Source organism: Salmo salar, chromosome 14, assembly GCF_965601325.2.
Source record: "Salmo salar chromosome 14, fSalSal1, whole genome shotgun sequence".
Taxonomy (NCBI): Eukaryota; Metazoa; Chordata; class Actinopteri; order Salmoniformes; family Salmonidae; genus Salmo; species Salmo salar.
Window position 1 is genome coordinate 74,629,141 of NC_138304.1, and position 21,698 is coordinate 74,650,838.

Sequence of the window (21,698 nt, forward strand, 5' to 3'; positions counted from 1 at the left end):
TGAGTCATGTAAAGTTTCTCCCCATTTTCTCTTGCTTGCTCTAGTTGTCGCTCACTCAATCTCACACATGCGCAGTTGCAGAGAAGAGGAAGAGATTAGCCAATTACACCCATTTCTAATAACAACATGTTGTATCTTTTTTGTATGCCAGACAGTGCCTGATTTGACCTTGTCTGGTTTTCAGTGCAGTATTACACTTGGCTCTGACAACTTTTGAATGCTGAAGGTGCCGCTCAGATGTACGAATATTAGATTCTGACTTGTAGATCATTTATTATCAGACTTGTTGATCATTTACATGTTTCAATTCAGTCACAAAATATTAGAGGTATTTCCAGAAGGCAGAGAGAAAAACGTCATAGAACAGGCGTTGTGTAACGTTTGGGTGTATATTTAGTGGTTTTGCACATCTTTCGTGATTTATGAAGACACTAACATTTTTTATTTGAGAATTTGTGAATGTGTTTGCTATTGTTATGAAGTTTTAGCTTTCAGTATTACTGTTTTTGCATTCTGTATTCTGATTTCTGTTCTTATGCTTCTGCATCATGGGATGAAGGTGAAGACCTCGAGGGGGGCTGCCAGAAGCAAACGTTGAACCAAAATAACTGCTTGGCTGGGGAAAAAATAAATGTAATAAATTATATGATTTTAAGTCCTTTATTGTTATTGTAATTAATTCCTTTCAGTCATGTTTCTTTTTATTGTATTTTTAATAACAATATGTCAATAGGTTTCAGTTACCACAAGACCAGTTGTTAACCAAAAAGTACCACAGGACCATATAGACCCCATAAAAAAACCTTGTGGTACAGCTAGGATCACGATTACCACATAAACCTGAATTCCTGTGGTATACAGCTACCACACAATTTACCATTACAACAACAATTACCATACCATGCGGTTACACCAAATAACCACAAACAAAAATCATTGAATTATCACATAAAAACAACAAAATGATCACACAAAACCACAGGATTTGTACCCCAGCAATAACAAATTCATGCAGTAAAATGTTCCAAAATACCACACAATGTCTGGATATCACAGATCAGGTACCACAGGAATAGCCCAGAGTTCCACCCCAATGGGCAAAAACTGGTTGAATCAACATTGTTTCCACGTCATGTCAACCCCAAAAACAAATGTGATGATGTTAAATCAAAGTGGAAAACTGATTGGATATGCAAAAAAAACAACGTTTTACCCAGCTTTTAACCTAAATCCAATGACATGGTGACATTTGTTGTTGATTTCACGTTGAATTCATGGTTAGTTGACAAATAAACCAAATGTAAATCAAAACTAGATGTTGAACTAATGTCGGTGCCCAGTGGGACAGCACTACCACAGGAGAAGTACCAGAGGAATACTTGACTGTGTGTGGTAAAATTACCACAGGACATTTTTGTAAGGGAGGGAGTACAAAAAATGATTGTAAACCAAGCAGCATAGAGCTAGGAGATGAGCACTGCTGGCACTACCAAGCATGGGAGATGTACATAAAAAGGCCTGTAGTGGAGGGGGTGAGTACTATGTGAGTGTCCAGGTCTGGATGGGAGCAGTGCGGTGAGAAGGGCTACTGACACTGGGTGGGATACTATGAGGCTGTCTGGTTCCCCCTGGCTCACACCACCGTCAGAAGGCATAGACCTCACAGGAGCACACAGCTACTCTTGGACACTTTCTTACTAATGAGATCATGCTGCGTGGTGGCCAGCGATTGGATCAAGCCCCAGAAGTGCTTGAAGGTGATTCCCTCACCGTCCGACACACCCATCTGTTTCATCATCATGCCCAGGCCTTGCTCTGAGCCTCCAGTCTGGGTGAGGGAGGGAGCACAAAAACAACTCTTTATTATATAGGCACGGTATTTAACACTTAATAAGCACTTATTGACAGGTAATAAGAAATAAAGTAATCATGCATAGACATGTATTAGCAGGAAGTTAGCAATTAGTCTATTACACTTTTGAGAGTATAACATTGTTGCCTACATTACTCGGTAGACTATATTCACAACAGTACTACTGATATCCTCAGCGTAATAATTATGTTTGACTTCATAATCCAATATTGGCCACTCTTCAACTGTACTGTATGCAGCTGTATCAACCTGGACTCAGGGGTAGACGTAACATAGTACATGTAAATTTTTGTCCCTCCATTGAGTATGTAGATATGGCGGAAGCGTGGGTGAACGCTCAAATGGAGGTGCGAGGGGAATGGAGTGATTTGGTATTCAGCCAAAGTGTGTACTTTGTCAACTGTGTCATATGTTCCAGACTTTGTTACCCTCTAGTGGTTATAGATCCATGGCTCTTTTTCTAGGAATCGCCACCATATTTTACAATAGGTATGGGGTTATTTTCTGCAGTGGTGTAAAGTACTTAAGTAAAAATACTTTAAAGTAATACTTAAGTCGTTTTTTGGGGTATCTGTACTTTACTTCACTACATTCATAAAGAAAATAATGTACTTTTTACTCCATACATTTTCCCTGACACCCAAAGTACACATTACATTTTGACAGGATAATGGTTCAATTCACTCACTGTCAAGAGAACATCCCTGGTCATCCCCACTGACCCTTATCTAGCGGACCGGACCGACTAAACACAAATGCTTTGTTTGTAAATTAATGTCTGTGTTGGAGTGTGCCCCTGGCTATCCGTAAATAAAATAAAAACAAGAAAATGGTGCCGTCTGGTTTGCTTAAATATAAGGAGTTTGAAATGATGTATACTTTTACTTTTGTATACTGAAGTATATTTTCGCAATTACATTTATTTTGATACTAAAGTATGTATAAAACCAAATACTTTTAGACTTTTACTCAAGTATTATTTTACTGGGCGACTTTCACTTTTACTTGAGTCATTTTCTATTAATATGTATCTTAAACTTTACTCAAGTAGGACATTTGAGTACTTTTACCACCACTGATTTTCTGCTTATACAACCTTTCGACGCCAAACCCACCACTGGTGTGCGTGGCCAAAGAGCTCTATTATGATGTCATCTGACCACGGCACCGGTTCTAACTCCAGTCGTTTACATTTGTTGGATGACATGAAAATAGAGCTCTTTGGCCACTCGACCTGAATGTACTGTATGTCCTAGCTGTTGTGGCTAACTATTGTATAGCAGAAATACTCTACTTGGTTGTCAAGTGGTGGATGAAGTCGACTTGGTGCAAGGAGTCATATTACAATTAGGCCTACAGTTGTTCTGCTCTATTCATAAGGAAAACTGTTATTTACTTCTCTGTCAGATCGTTTAATCCCCCTCCAGATGAGAGAACAACCTTAAACCTTCATCACTTGTTCATATATTTGAACTGTCCTTTTCCTGTTTTTCAGAAGCATAGCTATCTTTGTCACCCTCTGGCAGATTCAGACTCGTCCTGGAAAACCGCCTTAGGCCTCAGACAAGTAAGCAGCGAGTTCCAAAATGAAGATACTTTGCCCTTTTTAATGTTTCAAATAAAGCATGTGTCCGATTCAGTTCGTAGCGAGACGTTTAACTTTAAAGGGCCAGTGCAGTCCCAAAATGTTTTATTCTGTTTTATATACACTGAGTGTACAAAACAATAAGAACACCTGCCTAATATTGAGTTGCACCCCCCCTCTTTTGCTCTCAGAACCGCCTCAATTCGTCGGGGCATGTACTCTATAAGGTGTCGAAAGTGTTCCACAGTGATGCTGGCCCATGTTGACTCCAGTGCTTCCCAAAGTTGTGTGAAGTTAGCTGGATTCCTTTGGGTAGTGGACCATTCTTGATACGGGAAACTGTTGAGCGTGAAAAACCCAGCAGCGTTGCAGTTCTTGACACAATGAGGATGCCCAGGCACCTACTACCATACCCTGTTCAAAGGCACTTCAATATTTTGTCTTGCTCATTCACCCTCTGAATGGCACACATACACAATACATGTCTCAATTGTCTCAAGGCTTAAAAATCCTTCTTTAACCTGTCTCCTCCCCTTCACCTACACTGATTGAAGTGGATTTAACAAGTGACATCAATAAGGGATCATAGGTTTCACCTGGATTCGACTGATCAGTCTATGTCATGGAAAGAGCAAGTGTTCATGTTTTGTACACTCAGTGTATATTTACACACTATGAGGTTGGAATAATACTGTGAAATTGTGAAGAGCTGTTTATAAAGACTGGCTGAAATGTCAGCCTGTTTTGGTGGGATGGAGTTTTGGCCTGCCTGATGACATCACCAGGCGGTAAATTAGTTAATAGACAAATAACAAAGAGTTTTAAACCTCTCTGCCAATAACATCTAGTTTTCAAGTTATATATCCCTCTCATTAGGCTCGTCCAATTAGGCCCCTCACTCAGAGCACTCCCAGACAGTCCTAGTTAAATTACATTTGTTTATTTTTGACCATTTTAATAGAAAAACATAACAGTAAAGTACTTAATTGTTACCCAGAAATGATTTGATATTGAGAGAAAATATGGCTGCATTGGGCCTTTAAACCATGGACATCCAGATAGTTTACAATCCAGCGTAGGTGCTCAGGATATGTGCTAACATGTTTAAAACTCAATTGGTTACTGAGTGCCAAGTAGATTACAGCCAAGTTTATTTTGCATCCAGCCTGGCAACCAACGCCTACAGGCTTTTCCTGAGTGTTTGTTTGGGAGTCATAGGATGCGGTGTGTACTGTGTGTGTGTGGTTGAGTGGGGGGGGGGGGGGGTAAGAGTCAGAGCCACGCCCTACTGGTAGAATCAATGGCAGGTGTGGCCAGGGAGGGTGAGGGCAATGCAGCCGACCGTTGTAGCTTATGTACCTTGACTAAGTTGGGCAGCTGGGAGGCGAGGAGGTCTTTGAACTCTTTGGTTTGGAGCGTGGGACCTTTATTGGCCGCAGCGGCATGGAACTTTGTGACCAAAGTGTTGATGGCCTTTTCCAGGTCGGAGTGCTGCGCCAGAGGAGGAGAAATAAACGTGTTAGGGTATATAACAATAAGGAAAGCATTATCTGACAGTACTTTGAAGTTCATTATGTGACGTTTATTATTATAATAGATCATTAAAAAAGAAAGAGAGAAAGTTAACATATTCTCGAGACAGACTCCCATGGTGTGTGTCAAACAGTGGAGGCTGCTGAGAGGAGGACGGCTCATCATAATGACTAGAACGGCGCGAATGGAGTGGAATAAAATACATAGGAACCATGTGTTTGATACTATTCCACTGATTCTGCTAAAGCCATTACCACGAACCCGTCCTCCCCAATTAAGGTGCCACCAACCTCCTGTGGTGCCAAAGTGTACCGACCTCCACTCACTTCAGTCCCAAATACCAACAAAATGTCAGACACTCACATCCGTCCTCAAGTGCATATCTTGCATGCCTCCACGTGTTTGAACCCTACGCAAAGATACCACTCTTGATGTTTAACCCTGTCCTTGAATTACTTCATCTCAACAACATCGAACAACACTGCAGCATTCTTCTCCGCACATATCACGCACTTCTCCATTCAGTTAATTAACTTGCACCTTTCACAGTATCAGTGTCACTGAAAGCTTAGTGGTTAACCAACTCTGTGTCGCTTTTGTCAGTGTTGAAAAGTTAGTATAGTGCTATAAACCTAATAAGCCACAAAACAACTAACAGTATGCTCATGGGTGACATAGGATGAGTTTTAAAGAAAAAATTGTGAGAAATAATATGCTGAGGGAAAAGTACAGTTATACAGTTAGTTATACTTCCAGGTTACAAATCACCTGTTTGGAAAGTAGACCGTATGTTTGTCAGTGGAATATGAAACTGTCACACAGACTTGTTAAGTTGGTCATTGTGAAGGACATCATTCCATACTCTCTTTAAACCAACATCCAAACACCCAATCTATTGTAACTGTTGGGTTTTTGTTCATATTACTTTTTATTTATATCCTAAATCACTGACATTAAATAACTGTTCAGGGACTTTGCTATGTCACTCACCCCTATTCAAATAGATATTTGAATACGCTATTGAAATGTGAGCATCTGTGGGTGGGGCGGGAGGAGTAAGTTTAAGTAACGAGAGACTATTGGAAGGCACATTCAGACAACTGGTCTACATGTAGAAGGTACTGGAAATACCTGCAGGCTGGGGTAGCTACAGTATGACAGCTCAACCCCTCACTGTTTATTTTCAGGGTGTGCCAGGGGCGGACTACAAATGCCAGATGGGCTGTTCAATTTCTTTACCTATTGGGCCTGTCTAACTTTTCTTTTTCACACAAAATGTTCACTATCTTGTTAATAATAGGGGCCTCGAGGAAAAAAATTGGGTTTTGTGTCAGTCCGTCCGTCTGTCTGTCTGTTCGTCTAGCTGTCATCCCTCACTAATCTCCAAAGAAGGTCTCTGTGGCTTAGGCCATGGGGACAGAATAAGAAGGGACTGATTGCCTCCCCGTGCTTTCCATTTCCACACATGGTCTGTCTATAGACACAATTGAGAATTGCTTCTTGCTCCCTCAACAGCATATGGCCTAGATTCATTTGTTATTGTCCACATTCTTTGCTGCTGTCCAGCATGCACACTGATCAGTGCATTGAAATGATTCGTGGTAAACTCAAGTTAAGCTGGCAAGAGTGCATGCAAAGTTGGCTATATGCAAACGCCTATAGGATTTAATACGATCTCATGGAGTGTGTCATGATATAAATTGGATAGCATAATATGTCAATGGAATTTTGGTTAAACTACATCTGTGCCACTTCCAACGGTAATCAGAACGATGCGTAGAAGTGGGGGGAAAGTTATCACCAAAATAACAACTCCATTCGTTGCTTCTAGGATGTGTAAAGCCACCATCTCCTCAACTGCAACGTTTTGACAAGTGCTGATGAATGAAAATGAATGAATGACATTTTATTTTCATGTCAAATCGCCAATTGGCAACCCATCCCTAATGGGATTAATTGACACATAAACAAACATTACAATAATTCACTGTGAAATGATAATTCTTCTTCCAGTGTTCTCTGCATTGCACATCGCATAAAGAGTGAAAAAATGTATGGTAAAAATCAATACATAATAGTAAATAAGGTTATCCAAACAATAATTACATCCCTAGAGCAGTAAAAGAATATACATACATACATACATACATACATACATACATACATACATACATACATACATACATACATACATACATACATACATACATACATACATACACACTGTATATATACACATACATACACACATACATACATAAATAAATACAGAAAAAGAAACCGAAGGTATGATATTAAAATTGTATAGTAGGCCTACCTGTTCAGCCATTTAGATCGTTTTGTGCTGTCCTTTTTCAAAGTGAAGTTTTCTCTCTGCGATGTTCAGTAATTGCTACTTTTCTTGCTCAGCGTTCAATTGCTTCTGTCACATATTGGCAAGATTCCTAAATGATCCCACTCAAGAAAAGAAAAAAATGCAACTTCATTCCACCTTCCGTGTCAGTCAGAGAAAGCTATGGGAAAGTACAGTGTGCTCAGTGTAACCCGATGCATTGGGACTGTAAAACTTCACGAGGCAGACAGTACCACATGCAGTCATATAGGCATACCACCCGTATATTATTGCAAAGTTCTCTTTAATTTAGAAGTTCTGCAGAGAGTAGCCTACACAGTTGTGCATTTAAAATGTATTTGCTATTCAAGAAGAGCCTGGGGGTGCTTCCCTCAACATCTGGAAACATTTAGCAAAAGTTGAAACTGTCTGCAAGTTTAGACTGGAATTTTTCTTCTTTATTGTTGCAATTTTTAACCCCTCATATAAGCCTACCTATTTTATGCAGTTTCTGTAAAGCTTTGAATATCCTCCTAAAATAATACATTTCTCAATAGGCCTATTGTAAGAAACCTTTATGAACCATGCATACATGGACGGTCCTTATGGGCAGGTTTTTTTTTCGAGGTTGTTTGTAATTGAAGTCGTTTGTCATTGTCCATTCCAATTACCATTAGGTCTACATTCATTTTTACAAAGGTATCAGAGGTTGATAAGGACGTGCTGGCGAACTAAAAAGTGATGTGTGCACAATGAACAGGCACGAGAACATTCTTGGAAGTATTAACAGAGTGGTGGGGAGACATGGGACTCGATAAAACTGTTTCTGTCCATAAATTGTCATAGGCCTATTGAGGTGTTTACATGAAAACCAGTCAACCAGATCCTTCATCATGCTACCACAAAGAAATGGGCTGTTGCAGCCTGGTCTCATTGACTATACGTAACATAGGTAAACAAATCCGGGACACTCAAATTACCATGATATGTTGCGTTTGGTATCGTTACATAAGACACAAGGTTACTTAACGCAAAAGCAAAATTGTAATTCGTAACATATCATCCAGGAATGAATACATACCATGCGAAACATAACATACTGTATCATCCTAAATGATTTGTCTTGGATTTACGTACAGAATAATATGAAATGCTATGAGACCAGATTGGCTGTTTTGACAGGCCTAAATCTAGCCTAGATACTGGATCTGCACAGTCAGGTCCAAACTCGTTGCTTCGCACTACCACCCACCTCTGTTAAACACATGCTTGTAAAAACGAATTCATGTCATAATCGAAGACCACGGTAAAACAGTTCATGTGTCTCTAGAATGCGCAGCTGTTTGGTTTCACATGCGTGTTCAATAGCGACTGGTATCCCTGGGGAGAAGGGTGTGTCCTCCCTTCAGAGTTTTCGATGTTCTGCTCTCTCGCCACTCCTCCTCGCTGTCTTCCAGAAAAACAGACACCACTCCCAAATTTGTAAAGCCACAGGATCAAGTGTATTTGAGAGGGTTGGCAAGCTCTAACTCAGGTATCTGTCAATGTCTCAGATGCAATGTCTCATTGCTGAGACGTTTAGGCCTATGTTGAAATGACACTGTTCAGGAGACTAAGGGATGGCCTAAATGCTACAGTGTACCTACTATTTATACAATAGTCAAATACGGCATTGATGATCAACTTATCTTTCATGATTTTAAGATGAAAAACTCCTCATGAATGAACGAGAGTACAGCATGAGTAAATAACTTATAGAAGCTACTTCATAAAAGACAAACAAACACACACACAATTATTCATATACATATATGTTTTTTGTAACAATGGCGCCGGAGAAGAAGGCTGACGTTTTACGTGTCCCCAACCGATTGTGTTTTCTTTCATTCGTTTATTTGCGTTGTTTGTAACTTTTTTTTACTTATTTTGTACATAATGTTGCCGCTACCGTCTCTTATGACCGAAAAGAACTTCTGGACATCAGGACTGTGATTACTCACCATGGACTGGCAGAATATTGTTTTTCCTTTAACGAGTCTGACGAGCCTGACACGAATGATATACTGCTTTCTCGGGAACAGGCCCAGATCCCCGTGATTTGCGTGAAGAGGAGGTGGAGAAAAAGGGGCCAGAGGGTGCCTTCTGAGAATTTGTAGGCGATCGAATAAACCCCCACTTCTCTCCATTCTGCTAGCAAATGTGCAATCTTTGGAGAATAAAATCAATGACCTACACGGAAGATTAAACTACCAACGGGACATTCAAAACTGTAATATCTTATGCTTCACGGAGTCGTGGCTGAACGACGACACTATCAACATATTTGGCTGGTTATACGCTGTACCGGCAGGATAGAACAGCGGCATCTGGTAAGACAAGGGGCGGTGGACAATGTATTTTTGTAAATAACACCTGGTGCACAATATCTAAGGAAGTCTCGAGCTATTGCTTGCCTGAGGTAGAGTATCTCATAATTTGCTGTAGACCACAGTATCTACCAAGAGAGTTTTCATCTGTATTTGTCATAGCTGTTTACGTACCACCACAAACTGAGGCTGGCACTAAGACAGCATTGAATGAGCTGTATTCCGCCATAAGCAAACAAGAAAATGCTCACCCAGAGACGGTGCTCCTAGTAGCCAGGGACGGCGCTCCTAGTAGCCAGAGACTTTAATGCAGGGAAACTTAAATCCGTTTTACCAAATTTCTATCAGCATGTTAAATGTGCAACCAGAGTGAAAAAAAACTCTGGACCACCTTTACTCCATACGCATACAATGCTCTCCCTCGCCCTCCATTTGGCAAATCTGACCATAATTCTATCCTCCTGATTCCTGCTTACAAGCAAAAATTAAAGTAGGAAGCACCAGTGACTAGATCAATAAAAAAGTGGTCAGATGAAGCAGATGCTAAGCTACAGGACTGTTTTGCTAGCACAGACTGGAATATGTTCCAGGATTCCTCCGATGGCATTGAGGAGTACACCACATCAGTCATTGGCTTCATCAATAAGTGCATTGATGATGTCATTCCCACAGTGACGGTACGTAATACCCCAACCAGAAGCCATGGATTACAGGCAACATCCACACTGAGCTAAAGGCTAGAGTTGCCGCTTTCAAGGAGCGGGACTCTAACCCGGAAGCTTATAAGAAATCCCCCTATGCCCCCTGATGAATCATCAAACAGGCAAAGCGTCAATACAGGACTAAGATAGAATCGTACTACACCAACTCTGACACTCGTCGAATATGGCAGGGCTTGCAAACCATTACAGACTACAAAGGGAAGCACAACAGTGACACGAGCCTACCAGATGAGCTAAACTACTTCTATGCTCGCTTCGAAGCAGGCTGTCTGTCTCTGTCTGTCTGTCTGTCTGTCTGTCTGTCTGTCTGTCTGTCTGTCTGTCTGTCTGTCTGTCTGTCTGTCTGTCTGTCTGTCTGTCTGTCACATCACAGAATTCTTGTCAATTTCTGTTCCACCTTATGTAAATTCGTTTACTTGACAAGTCTGAAAAGAGCGACTTGAACTGTTTTGACTTTAAGTCTCAGAAATAACTTTTTATTCTTTGACAAAATCTGTCTGTACTCGTATAGTATTGAGTCCTTAACTGACTGAGTCTCCTAGTTGAGATATGGTGCAGCATTTTGGTGGCGTTCTATCAAATTCCTGGTCTCATGCTCAAGGCAAACAGGCTGACCACAGTCCCAGTATTTGTAACTTTTTTGGTAGTTCTTGTTATGTGCTTACCAGGTTATTAAAATATGTACATATTTTGATTGCTTCCACAAGGACATCATATCAGTTATATTTTAAATAAGAATTATGTTTCACTATGAAAGAGAGCCAGCCAAACAACTTTTCCTCTCCGTTCGGTCACCTCATTATTACGGAATGCCAGAACCTGTTAAAACTTGCAGCACAGTGAATTGACTATGTTCTGGTCTTGTTTACATACTTGGTCATAGACATTGCTGCAACTTATGTGTGGCTCAGCATCCTGTCATGAGGTAGGCGCTGATATAGCTGATGAGAACCTGGCAGGATCACGTTTCCCAGGAATGTCAAATAGATGAGTACAGTGCAAGGGTGCCTCTCAATAGTCTAAAGGGGTCTTCCTCTCCTTGTCTCCTCTCTTTCATCTGCACTGGTCTGAAAACACAGGATAAGTGAAAGCAATATGGTGGATTCCGACCGGAAGTATAATTTGACCTGTCCAGTTCTTTTCTCATCAGTGCAAACGAAGGAAAGGAGGCGTGGGGAGGAGGGTGCTTTAGATTATTGAGATTCACTCATAGATTTCCTGCTAGAATCATCCTCTAGACCAACTGAGGTACGCACAATGCCGTTTTTTCTTCACATTTTCAAACAGTCCATTTATATTTTCCAACGGGGCTATACATTTGGGTGATGTTTTTTTCTCACCTGAGTTGCCTCGTTTCACTGCCAAAAATATCCAGTGTTCAGCGAAATAACGACACAATGTCAAATACAGGTAGCCTATTCAAATAATTATCATCCAATCACATTAACCTTTACTCTCTCGCGGGAAATCCACTAACGGTTCGTATGTAGCCAAACGTAGCTGCTGCTCATTCCGTTTGCTCAAAAATTGATAAATGGTTAAAAAAAGTAAGGCCCGTGTCCATAGAGACACATACATTTACATTTACATTTACATTTAAGTCATTTAGCAGACGCTCTTATCCAGAGCGACTTACAAAATGGTGCATGCACCTTATGATATCCAGTGGAACAACCACTTTACAATAGTGCATCTAAATCTTTTAGGGGGGGGGGGGGGGGGGTTAGAAGGATTACTTTATCCTATCCTAGGTATTCCTTAAAGAGGTGGGGTTTCAGGTGTCTCCGGAAGGTGGTGATTGACTCCGCTGTCCTGGCGTCGTGAGGGAGCTTGTTCCACCATTGGGGTGCCAGAGCAGCGAACAGTTTTGACTGGGCTGAGCGGGAACTGTGCTTCCTCAGAGGTAGGGGGGCCAGCAGGCCAGTGGTGGATGAACGCAGTGCCCTTGTTTGGGTGTAGGGCCTGATCAGAGCCTGAAGGTATGGAGGTGCCGTTCCCTTCACAGCTCCGTAGGCAATCACCATGGTCTTGTAGCGGATGCGAGCTTCAACTGGAAGCCAGTGGAGAGAGCGGAGGAGCGGGGTGACGTGAGAGAACTTGGGAAGGTTGAACACCAGACGGGCTGCGGCGTTCTGGATGAGTTGTAGGGGTTTAATGGCACAGGCAGGGAGCCCAGCCAACAGCGAGTTGCAGTAATCCAGACGGGAGATGACAAGTGCCTGGATTAGGACCTGCGCCGCTTCCTGTGTGAGGCAGGGTCGTACTCTGCGAATGTTGTAGAGCATGAACCTACAGGATCGGGTCACCGCCTTGATGTTAGTGGAGAACGACAGGGTGTTGTCCAGGATCACGCCAAGGTTCTTAGGACTCTGGGAGGAGGACACAAGGGAGTTGTCAACCGTGATGGCGAGATCATGGAACGGGCAGTCCTTCCCCGGGAGGAAGAGCAGCTCCGTCTTGCCGAGGTTCAGCTTGAGCTGGTGATCCGTCATCCACACTGATATGTCTGACAGACATGCAGAGATGCGATTCGCCGCCATCTTCCAATACATTACATACCAGCTCTACTGGTGGTACTGCTACTACCAGCAGTACTGCACCTGCACCTGTCGACTACACAAGTTGTTCTGCTTCCATGAGCACATCCAATGCTAGCATCAGTAATTCTACATTTGTTGTTAGCCCAGCTAGCATGGACACTGACAGTTGTGAATCTGATGCAGCCGAAGAGCTTCTGCCCCCTTACCCGGGAAAGCACCGAACAACAGCCAGGGACGTTGGACCATCGAAGAGGTGCAAATATGATGAGAACTACATTAATTTGGGATTCACTTATATTGGGAGCAATGCCTTTCCTCAGCCACAGTGTGTTATATGTGCAAAAGTACAATCTCACAGCTCAATGAAGCCTTCACTCTTACGCAGACATTTAGAAACAAAACATGGCAATTTGAAAAATAATCCACAGGAGTTTTATGAGCGAGAATTAAGATGACTTTCGAGTAGTAAGACATGCATTTGATTTGATTTGATTTGATTTAATAAGAAGGGGCTAGAAGCATCTTATACGGTGAGCTACCGAGTGGCTAGGACAGGCAAGCCCCATACTATTTTGGAGGACTTAATTATTCCAGCTGCTACGGATATGGCTGGGACAATGCTGGGGGAAAAGGCAAAAGAAACTATACAGACAATGACTTCATCAAACAACACTGTTTCACGACGCATCAGTGACATGGCAGGAGATGTTTTGAAACAATTACTGCTTTGCATTCAAGCCTGTGAATTCTATGCGTTACAGCTGGATGAGTCAACAGACGTGGCGGGCCTGGCACAGCTCCTGGTATATGTCCGTTACGTTTATGGGGGGTCAATTAAGGAAGACATCCTCTTTTCAAACCACTGGAAACCAGGACATTTACATTTACATTTTAGTCATTTAGCAGACCAGGAGAGGATATTTTTTAAGTACTGGACAGCTTTGTGACATCAAATGGACTTTGGTGGTCAAGATGTGTTGGTATCTGAACTGATGACGCAAAAGCCATGACAGGGAGACATAGTCGAGTGGTAACGCCTGTGCAAGCAGTTGCTCTCGAAGCCACTTGGGTACACTGCAGCATCCACCGAGAGGCTCTTTCTGCCAAGAGAATGCCTGACAGCTTGAATGCCTGACAGTTTTGGACACTACAGTGAAAATGGTTGTCTTTGATAAAGCAATTGAATTTAATCAGAAGCCACTGCCAGATTTCTGGATTGGGCTGCGCTCAGAGTATCCTGCCTTGGCAAATCACGCTGTTAAGACACTGATGCCCTTTGCAACCACGTACCTATGTGAGAGTGGATTCTCGGCCCTCACTAGCATGAAAACTAAATACAGGCACAGACTCTGTGTGGAAAACGATTTAAGACTGAGTCTCTCTCCAATACAACCCAACACTGCAGAGTTACGTGCATCCTTTCAAGCACACCCTTCTCATTAACATGTGGTGAGTTATTCACACATTTCAATGAACAAATGAGGTTTTATATATAAGATGGCGAAATAAGAGCAAAATTATTGATAATTATTATTTGTGCTCTGGTCCTATAAGAGCTCTTTGTCACTTCCCACGAGCCGGGTTGTGACAAACACTCACACTCATTCTTATATTTAATAAATGTATGATACAGTGTGTGTGTGGCAGGCTTACAATGATGGCAAAAAACAACATTTGAGAGTGAAATGACCCTGGTTCTAGATGGGGTACGCAGCTGGAAGTTGAATGTTTGAAGGGGTATGGGACTATAAAAAGTTTGGTAACCACTCCTCTAGACCTCTACCCTTGAAGAAACATCACGCACCCTACAGGTCATAGTAGGTAGTACAACTGAAATGTGAAACCAGCAGCATTGTCACTGTAATCTAAATGTGATCAACTCCAATCCCCAGGGGCTGCAATCCTGCTGTGTTTCATTTTCCCCTTGCTATTCATTGATTCATGTCATTCATTTCCCAGAGACTGATTCAAAGAAATGAACAAAACCTGTCAGACACTGTGGTCCTTACAATTGCATTTTCAACGCAGTAAATAGTATTAACAAATTGGTGAATTACTGTAGATCTGCAAAAGATATTAATTATTTAGGTGAATATACTAATGTTCCACATTGACCATACATCAAGAACGAGCTCTTCTGCTCTACATGTAATGATCAGCTACATTTACAAGAAAAGAGCTGACATTTATTAGCAGTTGTAACTGTAATTAAGTGATGCAATGGTTCTATTGAGGTATTTCTTAATGTTGTAATAGTCTAACAGACTAGTGGACAGGAAACACAGGCCTTTGCAGAGAGATGAGCTGTGTTTTTGAAGTGAGATTGTGTGGTTAGAAGTGGAGAGGGACGGAGTCTGTTCTCACAAACACTATGAGGCCCTCAATAGACAAGTGACAACGTAATGAGGTATACACTACCAAACACCAGGTAAGTCAACATTAAACTGCCTTTAAGAAAGAGTACCAGTAGTCATTATTGATGGCATCGAGGCAATCATCAGTCCTGTTCAGACCAGGAACTGCTGAAGAGTTAATTCATCATAATATGACATGTGAGAAGAAAAATGAAAAGTATCATTTTACTGTATATGTAATACACAAACAGGAGGTCAACCATGACCTACTGAACATGCAGACAAATGTAAATCACTGAAATACCCGTTTACCCCAGTACCATAGTTTAATTAGGCAAGTGTTGAGGATTATCTACCATGACTAATGCGCACACTTTGGACTCTCTGTCAAAATATTCTCAACAACTGGACTAGTCTGGTCCTAAGAGGTTTCTAAAATAATGAATAGGAAGAATGTTAAAATATTTCTAAAAATGGTGATCCTGTATGTTCTATGTACATTTTTAGCCTTGGTGTAAAGTTTACTCTCTTGTCAATAACTCTTGAGGATCTAAAATAAAAACTATTTCCGGGACACCTAGACCATAGGTTAGCTGTAGATGCACTGTTGAAAAGCTTTTATTCAGTTTATCCTCTGATGTGTTGTCACAGAAGTTGTAGTGGAGAGAAGACCGCAGCAGGAATGTGAATACTCATACTTTTAACCTGTTGAGGGTAGGGGGCAGTATTGACACGGCTGGATAAAAAACGTACCCGATTTAATCTGGTTACTACTTCTGCCCAGTAACTAGAATATGCATATAATTATTGGCTTTGGATAGAAAACACTCCAAAGTTTCTAAAACTGTTAGAATGGTGTCTGTGAGTATAACAGAACTCAAATGGCAGGTCAAAACCTGAGTGATTCCTTTACAGGAAGTGGCCTGTCTGACCATTTATTGTCTTTCTTTGACATCTCTTTCAAAAACTTAGGATCTCTGCGGTAACGTGACACTTCCCACGGCTCCAATAGGCTCTCAGAGCCCGGGAAAAACCTGAATGTCGTCATTCCAGCCCCAGGCTGAAACACATTATCGCCTTTTGTCAAGTGGCCGATCAAGGGACTGTGGGCTTAGGCGCGTGCACTGGCCGCCCCCGTCTTTGTGTTTTTTCCTCTGTTTGCCGAAAAGGAGATTCTCGGTCGGAATATTATCGCTTTTTTACGAGATAAATTGCATAAAAATTTATTTTAAACAGCGGTTGACATGCTTCGAAGTACGGTAATGGAATATGTAGAATTTTTTTGTCACGAATTGCGCCATGCGCGAGACCCTGATTTACCATTTCGGATAGTTTCTGGAACGCACGAACAAAACGCCGCTATTTGGATATAACGATGGATTATTTGGGACCAAACCAACATTTGTTATTGAAGTAGAAGTCCTGGGAGTGCATTCTGACGAAGACAACAAAGGTAATAACATTTTTGTTATAGTAAATCTGATTTTGGTGAAGGCTAAACTTGCCGGGTGTCTAAATAGCTAGCCCGTGATGGCTGGGCTATGTACTTAGAATATTGCAAAATGTGCTTTCACCAAAAAGCTATTTTAAAATCGGACATATCGAGTGCATAGAGGAGTTCTGTATCTATAATTCTTAAAATAATTGTTATGCTTTTTGTGAACGTTTATCGTGAGTAATTTAGTAAATTGTTAGTAAATTCCCCGGAAGTTTGTGGGGGGTATGCTAGTTCTGAACGTCACATGCTAATGTAAAAAGCTGTTTTTTGATATAAATATGAACTTGATTGAACAAAACATGCATGTATTGTATAACATAATGTCCTAGGGTTGTCATCTGATGAAGATCATCAAAGGTTAGTGCTGCATTTAGCTGTCTTCTGGGTTTTTGTGACATTATATGCTAGCTTGAAAAATGGGTGTCTGATTATTTCTGGCTGGGTAGTCTGCTGACATAATCTAATGTTTTGCTTTCGTTGTAAAGCCTTTTTGAAATCGGACAGTGTGGTTAGATTAACGAGAGTCTTGTCTTTAAATAGCTGTAAAATAGTCATATGTTTGAGAAATTGAAGTAATAGGATTTTTAAGGTATTTGAAAATCGCGCCACTGGATTACACTGGCTGTTGCGTAGGTGGGACGAATTCGTCCCGCCTAGCCCAGAGAGGTTAATAAACTCAAGTAAGGCATCCACAGGAAAAACAATAAACACGACAGCAACAGTTTTGCAGGCTAACAAACGCAGTGCAAAAACAACTACCCACAACCCCAAAGAAAAACACACACTACTATATAGGACTCCCAATCAAAGGCAACTCAACACACCTGCCTTCAATTGGGAGTCCAATCACCAACACAACACTTATCACACAAAAACCCTGCCACATCCTGACCAAAACTAATACAATTGCTCCCTCTGCTGGTCAGGACGTGACAGTACCCCCCCCTCAAGGTGCAGACCCCGGAATGCACCTTAAAAAAGAAAACACAAAAAAATCCCCAATACCCCAACAAAACCCATAAACAATAACCCCTAAACAATAAGGGAGGGAAGGGAGGGTGGCTGCCGTCAACGACGGCACTGTGCTATACCCTCCCTCCCCAACCCACCTATCCTGGAGGTGGCTCAGGAGCGGGATGTGGACCTCGCTCCACCTTCGGCGTCGCCCACTTCGGTGGCGCCGATAGCTGCGCCTGGCAGACGGACCACTCTGGCTGGACCGGAGGACAGGTGGGCCACTCGGGCTGGGCCGGAGGACAGGCGGGCCACTCGGGCTGGGCTGGAGGACAGGCGGGCCACTCGGGCTGGGCCGGAGGACAGGCGGGCCACTCGGGCTGGGCCGGAGGACAGGCGGGCCACTCGGGCTGGGCCGGAGGACAGGCGGGCCACTCGAGCTGGACCGGAGGACAGGCGGGCACCCTGGCAGATCCGGGCAGGCGGGCCACTCTGGCAGATCCGGGCAGTCGGGCCACTCTGGTGGCTCCGGGCAGTCGGGCCGCTCTGCCGGCTCCGGGCAGTCGGGCCGCTCTGGCGGCTCCGGGCAGTCGGGCCGCTCTGGCGGCTCCGGGCAGTCGGGCCGCTCTGGCGGCTCCGGGCAGTCGGGCCGCTCTGGCGGCTCCGGGCAGTCGGGCGGCTCTGGCGACTCCTGACTGGCGGGCGGCTCTGGCGACTCCTGACTGGCGGGCGGCTCTGGCGACTCATGACTGGCGGGCGGCTCTGACGACTCATGACTGGCGGGCGGCTCTGGCTACTCATGACTGGCGGGCGGCTCTGGCGAGTCATGACTGGCGGGCAGCTCTGGCGACTCATGACTGGCGGGCGGCTCTGGCTACTCATGACTGGCGGGCGGCTCTGGCGACTCATGACTGGCTGGCGGCTCTGGCGACTCATGACTGGCTGGCGGCTCTGGCGACTCTTGACTGGCGGGCGGCTCTGGCGACTCATGACTGGCGGGCAGCTCTGGCGACTCTTGACTGGCGGGCAGCTCTGGCGACTCTTGACTGGCGAGGCTGGGCTGATGCACTATACGCCTGATGCGTGGGGCTGGTACTGGACATGCCAGCCTGGAGACATGCACCTCCATGCTAGTGCGTATTGTGGGACACACCAGACCGTAGAGGCGTACTGGCGGTCTTGAGCGCAGGGTTGGCATCACCCCTTCAGGCTCGATGCTTACTTCGCCCTGGCACATGCGGGGCGCTGGTACTGTGCCTACCGGCCTGAAAATCCCAGGCCTCACCACAGCCCCAACCCCAAAGCACGGGACCTGTCCAGTCTGTTTCAGCCTAAACAGGGTACGGGGAGCTGGCCTGGGGATCCCTTCTCGCCCCGTCAAACAGCCCTTGTGCCCCCCCCAAAAAAAATTATTGAGGCTGCCTCTCGAGTTTACTAAACTCTTCCATAGCTCTGGAAACGCTCATCCTTATCTCCGCCCACATCCATCCTTCTTCCTCGTTCGTCCACTGCTTGGTCCTTTGGTGGTGGGTAGTTCTGTCACAGAAGTTGTAGTGGAGAGAAGAGCAAGGCGCAGCGGGAATGTGAATACTCATACTTTTAATAAACTCAAGTAAGGCATCCACAGGAAAAACAATAAACACGACAGCAACAGTTTTGCAGGCTAACAAACGCAGTACAAAAACAACTACCCACAACCCCAAAGAAAAACACACACTACTATATAGGACTCCCAATCAAAGGCAACTCAACACACCTGCCTTCAATTGGGAGTCCAATCACCAACACAACACTTAACACACAAAAACCCTGCCACGTCCTGACCAAAACTAATACAATTGCTCCCTCTGCTGGACAGGACGTGACATATGTCTAGATCTGTACTTGTCTTTTGCTAATCACCCAACTCTTGATGAGTTGAATCTGATGTGTTAATAGTGCTGGGACAGAACCAAAATGTGCACACCTTGGGGTTTAGAGAGCAATGGACTTAGAAGCACCGCAGTACTACAAATAAAAACAAACATGCATAGTGGCTGTTTATTGCAGTTTGATATAAATGCATTAATTGTTAGGCACAATAGGATATCCAGTACAATACATGAAAATAACGCAATTTCCTGTAGTTGGCATAACGCCAAAATGATTAAAATGCTCAACATTCAACATCATACACCCCTAATGGACACAGCAAGGCATTACAATTCAAAGAAGGAAAGTAAAGTACAGTATACACATTCATCAAAATATGGTATAATGTTTAGTAATGGATACTTCGGCAATCATCACATATTTTGTATGTGTTTGTAAAACCATACAGCCGTCTACCGAGGAGCTCACAGTGTTAGCACAGAGTCTCTCTCCACCTCTAACCACACGACGACTCATCAAAAACAAGGCTGTGTTCTCTGTATGGGCCTGTGTTTCCTGTCCACTTGTCTGTTTAAAGCAGTGTAAACACGGACTATAAAAACATAAGGAAACACCTCGGTAGAATCATCGCATCTCACATTTCAGCTACAACTAGCTACTATTAAAAGACAGCTCTTGTCTTGTTTTAGTTGCTCACAATGGATTACAGAAAAGCGGGTTAAAGTAATACTGGTCAATATGAGCAAATATTGACAACAAAAAGAAACATACAAGAATTGTACAAAACATCAAGAACCCCCCGCACCCCTTTAGCCCTCAGTACAACCTATATTCCTCAGGGCATGGACTCTACAAGGTTTCAAAGGGTTCCACAGGGAAGCTGGTCAATGTTGACTCCAATGCTTCCCACAGTTGTGTCAAGTTGGCTGGGTGTCCTTTGGGTGTTGGACAATTCTTGATACACACGGGAAACTGTTGAGCGTGAAAAACCCAGCAGCGTTGCAGTTCTTGACACAATGAGGATGCCCAGGCACCTACTACCATACCCTGTTCAAAGGCACTTCAATTTTTTGTCTTGCTCATTCACCCTCTGAATGGCTCACATACACAATCCATGTCTCAATTGTCCTTAGGCTTGAAAATCCTTCTTTAACCTGTCTCCTCCCCTTTATTTACACTGATTGAAGTGGATTTAACAAGTGACATCAATAAGGGATCATAGCTTTCACCTGGATTCACCTGATCAGCGTATGTCATGGAAAGACGTGCTTCTACACCTGCATTGCTTGCTGTTTGGGGTTTTAGGCTGGGTTTCTGTACAGCACTTTGAGATATCAGCTGATGTAAGAAGGGCTATATAAATACATTTGATTTGATTTGAATTGATTTGAAAGAGCAGGTGTCCTTAATGTTTTGTACACTCAGTTGATGCCAATGAAGATGCATTACATGCAACCAGTTTCCAAATGAGGAGTTAAAACATATCGGCTAATTTAAGTGGAGTAATAACATTTTCATATGGAAAAGTAGAAGGATAAGTATACATTTATAATGTGTTACTCCTATTGTCATTACTGAAAAGAATGTGAGATGTGTAGCTGAGTATGTGAGACTCAGTAGCAGAGTAGTCCTAAATGTGGTTTGATTTCTGTTTATCATTGTGCCAGAGCAGTGGACAGGAAGTGACACCTATCAAGTCAGGTGGTACAGCAGAGGCTTTGTTGTGTCCTCTTTGCACTGGTGTAAAGTACTTAAGTAAAATTACTTGGGGCATCTGTGCTTTACTTTACTATTTATATTTTTGACTACTTTTACTATTACTTCACTACATTCCTAAAGAAAATGATGTACATTTTACTCCATACATTTTCCCTGACACCCAAAAGTACTAGTTACAATTTGAATGCTTAGCAGTACATGAAAAAGGTCCAATTCACACACTTATCAAGAGAACGTCCCTGGTCATCCTTACTGCCTCTGATCTGGTGGACTCACTAAACATAAATGCTTCCTTTGTAAATGATGTCTGAGTGTTGGAGTGTGCCCCTGGCTGTCAAAAATAGTTATTA

General features: G+C 43.0%; 1 protein-coding gene across 1 annotated transcript; it reads right to left on the minus strand.

The window, feature by feature from the left end:
• Positions 1–694: 694 nt before the first annotated feature.
• Positions 695–7,535, minus strand: LOC106569874 (protein S100-A13). The gene is made up of 3 exons (XM_014141581.3): positions 7,309–7,535; positions 4,818–4,949; positions 695–1,828 (listed from the first exon to the last, which is right to left on the minus strand). Exons 1-3 carry the CDS (start codon positions 7,318–7,320, stop codon positions 1,661–1,663), a joined length of 312 nt encoding a protein of 103 aa, XP_013997056.1. The 5' UTR covers positions 7,321–7,535; the 3' UTR covers positions 695–1,660.
• Positions 7,536–21,698: the final 14,163 nt, after the last annotated feature.